Source organism: Haliaeetus leucocephalus, unplaced genomic scaffold (genome assembly GCF_000737465.1).
Source record: "Haliaeetus leucocephalus isolate CR32 unplaced genomic scaffold, Haliaeetus_leucocephalus-4.0 Scaffold795, whole genome shotgun sequence".
Taxonomy (NCBI): domain Eukaryota; kingdom Metazoa; phylum Chordata; class Aves; order Accipitriformes; family Accipitridae; genus Haliaeetus; species Haliaeetus leucocephalus.
In genome coordinates, this window is record NW_010973231.1 from 5,040,449 (window position 1) to 5,050,877 (window position 10,429).

The 10,429-nt window shown below is 38.9% G+C and overlaps 1 protein-coding gene across 1 annotated transcript in view; it reads left to right on the forward strand.

Annotated features, from left to right (window-relative positions):
- KAL1 (Kallmann syndrome 1 sequence) overlaps positions 1-9,359 on the forward strand; it is a 145,002-nt gene extending 135,643 nt beyond the window's left edge. The window contains exons 12-16 of the mRNA XM_010581600.1: positions 1,708-1,802; positions 3,995-4,166; positions 5,329-5,549; positions 8,281-8,422; positions 9,086-9,359. Of these exons, the coding sequence (XP_010579902.1) occupies positions 1,708-1,802; positions 3,995-4,166; positions 5,329-5,549; positions 8,281-8,422; positions 9,086-9,144 (689 nt within the window). The 3' untranslated portion in view covers positions 9,145-9,359. The remainder of the gene's footprint in view (positions 1-1,707; positions 1,803-3,994; positions 4,167-5,328; positions 5,550-8,280; positions 8,423-9,085) is intronic.
- The last annotated feature ends 1,070 nt before the right edge of the window (positions 9,360-10,429 follow it).

A 10,429-nucleotide genomic window follows, 5' to 3' on the forward strand; every position in this document is an offset into this window, starting at 1 on the left:
CAGTTGCACCATGTAGTGATATTCCATGACCTACCTGAAGTATGTGTCTTACCCAGTTCTTGATGGCTCGATAATGGCAAGGCTTAATTGCCTTGGATAATCTCTACCAAAGAGAGAGTGAGTTCTTTATGGATTGCAAGTGAAAGTTATTACAAATGAAACTAGCCCATTTGTAGCTTTACAAAGAGCAGTCCACCTTACGTGCAGATAGTTTATAATAATAAGCTGTGATATCAGTTAATATACAATCAATAACAGATTCACTGTGGTTAATTGGCACAGAGTATACATCATTCATATAGCATGACTAATATAGCAGCACAAAATTTTCAGGTCCCAAGAAGCTGGGTGTTTTGTTTGTCCCAGGAGAGGGGTGCAAGCAGGTGATAGGCAATAACTGAGTGAAATGGGAGAGATGAAAACCTACTTACAAATGCACGGTGAGTTTGTGTCTTCATCCAATAGGCTCATCAAGTGGGAAAGCTCAGGAATTAAGAGGCAAGTGAAAGCACATCCATTTCTTTCTTTATTTTTAAATGAGAGGGAGCAATCAATCACAAGGCAGCAAGTTATTTCTTTACAGATTTCTTTTTGAAAAAAATGCTGGGTTTCCAAAGAAATCACACAACGAGTTAGCATACACGTTGTCATAAAGTTAGCTGCTGCAAAAATCTATTTCAGGGAGCTTCTAATCAGTCTTTTTACCAGAATACCATATGAGCTAGTTTCAGACACTACTTATTTTCTCTTTACTTTACAATCCTTCCCTTCTGCGTCCAAATTGCTCATTGCAGTCTAATGCCAGATCAGCCCTTAAGGCGTCAGAGGTATTTGTTTTCCCTCCCAAAACCCACAGTCAGGCACTTGGCATTAGTGGCTATGTCATACCAAACTAATTAATAACAACAGACATATTTTGCATCCCCTGTGTAAGTATAGAGGAGAACTAAATCCAGGAAAAAGACAGGATGTATTTGTACTACCTGGTGAGATTTTCTTCTTTTGTCTAATTCTTTATTGCCCTTTATTTTGCTTCCTTATGTAATCAGTATTTAGACAAGAAGCTAGAAGAGCTGGGAATTGGTTGAAAGCTTATACTATTGATACTGCGGCAAGTTTTGTCACTGATTTAAATGGGAGCAAAGTCAAGCCTTCGGTATTACTCCTAACAGCAAGACTAGAATTTTATTTGGACAGATACTGAACAGGTCTTATGATATATTCTGAAAGGAGAAAGCTCAGGGATTTACAGACATTTTCACATATCTTCAGACACAGATTTCTCAAGCAGTGGCAGGCAGCAGTATTGTAATGCTCTGACAATATAAAAAGTCACAGGCAGTTGACACAGTCATTCCCATCATTTGCAAGATGTTTAGAAGTAGCAGCATTGAGATATTTTTTTTTTTTAACGCTCAATTTAAGTGCTTGATTTTTTTTTTAAATGTCAGCAGTATATACTTACATAGCTGAAAATGCCAATTCACTATTTTTAAATTTATCTCCATTAGCTGATATAAGGTTTAAAATACGTATGTGTATAATATTTTCTGCATTCTCATAAAGGATGCCTAGGAACAAGTGAGGAACTACCAACTCTACAATACTTAAAACTCCTTCTATTCTTATCCAGAGAAGCCAGAAAAGTTGCAATGGTGAAAGGATAATTATAATATATGTCTTTTCCTCTCTTTTTGTATCAATTAGATATCAGCATGAATCAATTCCAAGTCCACTGGTTACTGGAGTCCTGTGCACGCAATGACACCAAAGGACTTGGGAAAGTAACAGAGCTGGCTCATGTAAGTCTCCATTCAGCCTTCTGCTTGACTCTGAATAGCTTCTAAACAGCAAAAGAAAGGATGGTTCTGTAATATAACACAGTATGCTTTACACCATGTTTTGCAGATAAGTAAGACTGTTTCTTTTTTATGTTACTCTTCAGCAAAAGAAAAATAATGCATCTGGACTGGTTTGGGTTTTGTTTTTTTTCTTTTTTAGAATCCACACTAGAATAAAATCTTTTTTTTTTTTGGTGGTCTTATTCGGAAAACAAGAGCAGGCAAACAAACTTCTTAGCTAAGTACTTAGATATTTCTACAGCATACAGAACATGGAGCTTTATCTATAATTAGTACTGTAGGACTCTAGCACAGTGCAAATACTGAACAGTAATAATAGTAATTAATAAACTAGGTTTTCTTTTAGACATGCAGGTGGGTTTCACAACCCTGAGGAGAATAATAGAATAAGAGAAAAAGGCCGTAGGTGAAAAATACTAGACATTAAATCTGGAAGTCAGACAGGTATCAGGTAAGGAGAAAAGCTCTATGTAACTACATGTCAGCCCAAATATATACTGCAGTGGCAGTTCTTCGTACCCAATTTGTTGGCAATCTAGTGTCATCTGTCTCTGTGACACATTATTTGAACAACATAGTAATGTGATTGGTGCATCGCAATTGATTTAGTGGGTTATGGAGAAAGGAAGGAGTCACAATTCACCTTTCCTTCTTACCCTGACCTATACTACCGGATCATTTCAGTGGAGTTAACGACATGTAAAAGTAGAGTAAATCAAAAGACATCATTTCTCCCACAGGAGGCTGTTGGCTTGTAAGATTTACTGCTTCCTGGGGTCAGCAAAGCAAATATTAGAGGTGGATTAAAAAAATGATTGTGACATTGTGTTATGATCAGTCCCAATATTTCAAGTTATGCACACTGAAGCTAGGAGAAAGTTAACATTTAAGAAGTTTATTTCCACTAGAGGTCAGGAAAGACTCTTTGTACATCTGCCCAAATGCATTGTGGGATTAGTTCATTTATTTCCTCTCAATCATCGTATGGTAATTGGTCCAATCTACTTCGGGAAACTTTCTTTTGAGGCAGAAAATAATTACAAGCAAACAGAAGAAGGTGGATGCTATGAAAGGTTTGGTGCTGGATATGATAGATCAAGGTAGATAAAGGCCTTACGTTTCCAGCGTTGAGCATTTAGGCTCTGTCACAAAAAATAAAAATAGTCCTGTCACAACTTTAAGGAGGTGTCAAGCCTGTTAGAGCACTCTTCTGGCAGGTGGAAGGCGGGGAGTCAAGTCCCTTCTCAGCCCAATGTCTATGTCCTGTCCAAAATGACCTTCAAGTGAAGGTTAGACTAATCCAATTTTGGATTAGAAAAACAAAGGGAGTTATGGAGAAGAACGCTGGAAATTAGTGATTCTGAAGGAAAGTAAAGATCTAAAGGGCAGTGAAAGACTTTTGACCTTAGTCAGTAAGGTATTATTGGACAACTTCCCGGAAAAAGAAAACCCGAACATTTTTTTCTCATATATGATTTGGGCTAAAGCTTTCAGGCTGTGATTTTCAAAAGTACTTTAGACAACAGTAAGAATTTAGCAGGACACTTACACCTTGTGTAAAGTTTTCTTCTCCAGTCATTGGCTTTAAGCAGAGACTTGTGCTTTGTAGTTCAGCTGTGGAGCTTTTCTTCCTGATAAGAAGGTAGAAGTAGTTAATGTACTAAAGCGGAAAAAAATGGATCCATAATGCCATGCTGGACTTTTAAAAAGTTAAATGTAGATGAAGCCTGTCATTTACAGCAGCTTAGCTCAGCTTTCTTACATTTATTTAATTCGATTAATATTTACATCCTCACATTGCTACCCCCACTGCCATCATGTCAGAGAGACTGTTCTAAATGTTAGAAGCCGGTTGCTTTGATGCAGCGTGGCGAAGGAACCGTGTAGAATTGAAGGACATATCCAAATACCATGCTAATATATTTTACTACTGAAAATAATCATGACATAGGCAATGTTTGCTTTGTTCTCTGAGTAAAAGCCATGTTGGCGTGTGTTAAGCGTATCAGGAAAATACTTTATTGGAGAAAATTTTTCATCTTCTGCCAACCTTATTTTTCAATTCCTTTTTTTTTTTTTTTCTCCTAGAGGTCTATTTGCAGCATGTGATCTTTCTGTTTTTCTTGTTGTAGGAAAACTACATGATTCTGAAGGACCTGTCATTTTCATGCAAATATAAAGTAACTGTTTTGCCTGCAAAATCTAAAGGTCGTTTTAAGGCTGAGAGTATTTTCTTTGTTACTCCACCTTGCTCTGCATTTAAAGAAAAAAACCACAAGCACATTAATTGTCCTGCTGAAGGAGGTAAGGCATGATCTGGAGAACTAGTAAAATAGTTTCAAACGCATTTATAATCACCAGGAAAAAAAAGTCTTTAAAAGCAATTTTTAAATGGGAAATGAAAGATTCAGAACAAATAAAAATATGACTAATGCTTATGTGAAAAATCAACTAAAATACAGAGCAATATAGATTTTGGCTAGTATATTCCTGTTTTGTCAATTAGGTGGTAATTTTAGTGGGCTGTTTATAAACATGATGACATTTGTTACTACACAGTTTTTATTTTTGTAAGAAGGAGCAGTTTCCCAGTTATATTTATTATAATGATGGATGATAACTGTAAACATAATTATGCTGGCATGACCCATCTTTTGAATGTTTTGCTAGTGATGCAAGCTGCTTTTTCAGTTTGAAGTTGTTTAGGTTAATTCTGCTCTCAAATAATAAAGGCACTCATACCTTCTACAGCATTGCCACAATGGTAGATATAGCTAGAGGGTTATGGAAATTGCGGAATTATGGAGATACTGGTTGGAAAGGACCTCTGGGGTCAGCTAGTCCAGCTGCCCACTTGAAGCAGGTTAGCCATGGCTTTGCACCCCAAGGGTACTCCCACGCTCCGAGGATCACCTCACCATTTTTTGGTGCCTTTTCCTCACTACCCTTCCTGACAGTTTCCAGCATTACAGCTTTCCTGGGCAACTGCAACTCAGGCATATGTTTCCCCTAATGAGAGTGCCCCTGTTAACTTGTACTACAGTTTTAGAGCAAGAATTTTGCTTTTTGCCTGCATTGTGGAGTTCTGCGCTATCCTGTGTGTTTTCTTGTGGTGCTGAAACTGAAAATCAGAGCTCGGGTATTCTGAAATACAGAGGAGCAGGAGGATGGCTGCGGGTGAACGAGGCACTTACTTACTTATATCTTTACATGTCATAGGCTTTCCTTTCTGTCACCTGCAGCTGACAGCGTTTGATCTGAAGTTTGAATTTCGCCCAAAACGCCAATGGAATATATCAAAGATAGGATTTAGTTAACACTGAAAATGCGATGCCAGAAAGCTGGCGGGATCGTGGGTAACACCAGAAAGAGAGCTCTGTCTGACCTTGATTTGTGGAATTAAATGAACATTATTGACCATTACCTCTGAAAGTTTAGCTTATCTTTTTGCTTTCCAAATTTATAGTGCCGGTTCTACCCAAAGTGTTGGCCAAACCCGAGAATCTCTCTGCGTCTTTCATTGTTCAGGAAGGTAACATCACCGGTCATTTTTCCTGGAAGATATCTAAGGCAGACCTTCACCAGCCCATGACAGGGTTTCAGGTCACTTGGGCAGAAGTAACCACAGAAAGCCGGCAGAACAGCTTACCCAACAGCATCATTTCACAGTCGCAGATACTGCCAGCAGTAAGTTGGTTGTTACTTTCCTTTGCTAGCGGCTTCATAAGTGTGTGCGTACGTGGCCTATTTTTAATGTTTAGTGGCGATGCAGGTGTCGCACATCGCGTTCTCTGGCTCTGCAGGCAAGTTGGAGCAGGAACTGCTTAATTTTTCCTCCTTGCTGGAGCTACAAAGCACAGCTACTCTTCCTGATGACACATCAAACATTTTAATGAGCACAATTGTCAAATTAACAACCATTGTCTGAGAAATGCCTGAAGGGAGGAAAAGATCATCTGTGTGGCAACAGATAGTTTTTATTTTCTTTTGATGATCAGGCTGTTCAACTTGGCAGTTACTACGGTTTTACTAATTATTTGGTGTCCAAGTTGATGGATTTAAGAGAATTTCTCTTCCTTTGAGTCACTCATTGCTCTAAGAAAAATAAAAATCACTTCCCCCTCTGCTAATACGCACCATTGTCCGATGGACAAACAATTTAAAGGAGAACTAAATTTCACTGTTTATTGAAAGGATGAGAACTGACAATTTGAATTCTTCCTCCTATTTAATTTAAAATGGCCTTTGCTGTTTCAGTTCCTCCTCTGGCAGAGGCAGGTGAAGAGCACTTCATTCAGGCTCTGCTGCCAGACCCACCAGAGTCAACAAAAAGGCTGAAGCAGCTGGACTTGGTCCAGTCTGCTGACAACACTGGGAGTCTTTCCATTCACTTAGGGAAATGGATCAAGGCAATTGTGTCTAGAGCAGAACGGGCTGAAAATCTTTTCACGTTTGTTGCATCAAAGAATGCGTAAAATGTTTTGTTGGACACATCTTACATCCAGCACATTTTCCACAAATCCAAGACAAGGTTCTCACCATTCTGTCCTAATTCCTAGCAGACTGCCCTAGGGCCAGGGCACCTGTGTTTCAAAGCCTGTTGTTCTGGGGGAGAGCAACAGAATTGACCGCAGATGCTCTAAAACTATGGGGCAAGCTACCCCACAGCGTGCAGAGTTGTTCTGTTACAGCTTAGTGCAGACTCGGTGCGATCCGCACAGATTCACTCAAAGCTCGACAACAGTCCAGAGCAGAAGCACAGCGCAGATACCGCCTTGGTCTCTTCAGCAAGGGTTACCTTGAAGTGGTTACTCAGTCACAGAACTTTGGCAGCAAGCAGCCACTTTAGCACAATAATAAGCAAAGTTACAAACCACGAGATGTTGATTTCCACTTTGGTTTTCATCTTTTTTTTTTTTAGGAGCAGGTGCATGTTTTCTTCAGAATTTCTATTCCTTTTTCTTAATCTTTTGGTCCAGTTAGGTCTGAAATATATGTAATTTAATTTTATTTTAATAAAGTAATTATTTAATTCTTTAATTCTTTATCTTTTTTTTCCTCTGGTTTCACTACCATAGAGCCTGGAGATTCCTTTTATTTAATTATCTGTCACTATGTGTATCTGTCTATTTATGGCAACCGGTTACCTTGCAGAAAACTCTGATTTGAGTTGAAACAGTATCTTGCACCTCTCAGAAACCACCAGAATGTAGGATATTTTACGGTGAGGATCATTCACTCATTCTTGTTGGTAGCCTCTGACTGATAAAAATTTAATAATTACACAACCAGGGCTGAAACGCATAGGTCCCAACTGCAAGAGGAGTGCCTGAATGAGCAGAGTGTTTGAGCGTGATGCACGCACTCCTCTCTCTCCTACCCATTCAGTATTTTATAAGAGGTGGAACAGCTTCAGCAAGGTCTATTAAGAGCAGCCCCATCTCAGACTACGTGCCAACTTGGCAGTGAAACTATATGTTCCCCCCCACCTTTTCTCTCTCTCCTTTCCCCTTTACTGTCTGCTCTGGCAGTAACAGCAAATTATCAGTTATTCCCACAGCTTGCTTAGGTCTCCCTGCATGGCCAGGAATTTGCAGTGCCAGCCAAAAGAACTTGCCCTCCAAATTTCTGGCTAGCCCAGCCTGGCTGGTGGCAGGAGCAGAGCGTGCCCGCACTGTTCGGTGTCACTGCCCTGCTGGCCGCTTCATGAGACTGGGCCTTTTCAGTTCAGAATGGGATGAATCAGGACTTTTGATTCCTTAATACTCTTTAGTCTTTAGCCAGATGTATTCCCATTTGGGAGCACTTATAAACTTACTCTGAAATTATTTTGCACAGGTGTAAGTGACCACAAAAGGTACAGAACAGTGAAAAGTGAGTGCGTCATGCCAGAAATGGGATTAAGAATAGAAGACAAATTCTTAGAGTGTAATTGGGACAAATCTGCTGAAATCAGTGTAGCCACACTTACTTTCACTAGCTGCAGCAGGGGCCTCAGGCCTGCCATTAGTTAATTTACCAATTAGTAGAATTCACAGGCAGATGCAAAATAAAAACAAGTTTATATAATGAACAAGTTTGTTAAAAAGAATGATTCGGAAGTTACTTTTTTTTTGTTTTAGTGATGAGCACATCATCCATTTTACAGAACACTAAGCAACAATTTGGACCTGTTACACTTGAAACCATAACATTATGGTAAAAAAGTCTGCTCAAAGGGGATGGCAAGCAAAGCATTCGAAACAAACCCTCTCAACAAAGTGATGCATATGTTAAATCCTTTTAACAGAATTCTAAGAAAATAATTTCTGGGTGCTGAGAGTGCCAGAACTTGTTTAAACCAGTGATTTGTGTGAGTAGAGCAACCGTGTTTTATTTTTAGATGCTCTGAGAATTAATGCGATTTATTTATTTTTAGGATCATTATGTACTTACCGTGCCCAATCTGAGGCCATCGATGCTGTACCGCTTGGAAGTTCAAGTGCTGACAACTGGCGGGGAAGGGCCAGCTACAATAAAATCGTTCCGAACACCCGACCTTCCTCTATTTTCACCCCACAGTAAGTACTACACCGTTTTGACATGTGGTTACGTGTTACAAAACTTCAGTCCTCCACATATAAACAGTTTGCTCGAGACTTTATTGGTTCCAGTAGCATTCCATAAACTTAAGATTCCCCCCGCCACCCCATGATGGTCCGTCAGCAATGATGGAAGCGAATGCAGTCTTTCTCTCATTTAGTTTCTGTGGTCTGACGTTGGCCATTCATCCCACCACAGGTCTTTGGCTTATGCCTATAGTGCTTGGGATTCAAATTTGGTCTGTCCTCCAGGTGCTACCTAGGCCTGGGATTCCTTGGCTTTCAAGATTAGATTTTTCTGGGTGCATACAGCCCAGCACAGCTAGAGCCTGATCGTATTTCTAAAGCAATGCAAACCTCCTGATGGCCGTTTCCAGCATTTTATGTGTTTCTGAAAAGTACAGCTCAGTGTTGCGAAGCCCAGTAAAAAATACAATGAATTAGTCCAAGATTCATCTGCTTGAATCTTTTTCTCCGTTCACAGTCCCACGAAAGTTGTCTGGACAGAACATGCACATAGTTGTCAGCACAGGCAGTTCACTTATAAGCTAAAGGCCTCACGAAGCCTTTTTAGCATGGATAAAGGTTGGTATTACGTATTCAGGGTTTGATATATGCGTATTTTCCTATTTTTTTGTTTAGGACCTCATCTGAAGCAACATCATCCACATCACTACAAGCCACCCCCAGAGAAATATTAGACTGTTTGAGATGATTATACAAATAACTGAGAGAAAAACTGAGCTCCCAAATAAAGGCTGGAAAAAGGCACATCTGCAGGAGCAATGAACCCAGTTTTCCAGTGGAAGTTACCATCCTGTACGATCTGTACCTACTTCTCTGTAGTTTAGCCATGAAGAATTGTATTTGCACCAAGACCAGGATGAAACATAGAGCACGTATCATTTCACTACCACCACTATTCAACAAACTGAAGATCGCATCCAACTCTACACCTGTGAGAAAATCAGAAGTGTGTTCATTATAATGCTTTTGTATTTCTATGTTTAAAGTAGATTGAAACGGTGCGGTGTATGCAGTTTTTCTCTTAGTGACTTCAATGTTAATATTTGCAAGGTTGTCCTGTGATGTATACATACTTTCGAACACTAGAGACCATGTTCTCGTCAGCGTGTTTAAATGATCTATTTTACTTAAAGCTCTGCCTGTCACCAGTTTAAGGCCTAGTGTATTTTGCTATTAAAGAAGATCTCCATATGTCTGAAATAGGGATGTATGTAAAATAAATACCGGTAGCAGAAACCCTACAATAGTCAGTTTTTAATAATTGCAGTATCACCACAGAGGAGGAGGGTGATATCTTTGTATCACCCATCTGTTCTGAAGTGGTAACGTTTTAGCATGTAGATCTTCTATTAATGTAGTTAATAGCTAAAAAATATACAGGGTAGATGTACCATTGTAAAGAAACAAAAGGCAATTAATAGAATTGTTGAAAATTAACGGCAGTTAATACAATTACTTGACAAGTCGTGGAAGAATGACTTTTAAAATCCCACTTATAATTTTTTGGTATATTATATTTCAAGGAATAATAAGATCTTGAAAAGAAACACCATTTTTCGAGTTAAAAATCTGAATAGTTAACATTAACATTTTAGAAACTGAAATTCTGAGGCACATTTATTATTCAAGTAGCCTTAGAGCTACTTTTTGGCTTTGTATTTTGATGCACATATTTCTTTTCCCCATGGATCTTTTGAACAGAAGGATGGATATATTGGCTCTATTCTGCTGTTCTGCTTACAGAAAGAATTATGTGACAATATTCTGGCATCTGGAAAACATTGGCTTATAGTTTATTTGAATGCATTTTTCAAATTTAGACAGAAGGGTGCCCTTTTTAACCATAAGGGAATTCATATTGCCTTATTGTGCAATATAAACTGTCTAGAATAATTTGCCACACAGAGAGACATACCTCGATAATAAACAGAAAATGCTTGGATTTATTATCGAGAGGGT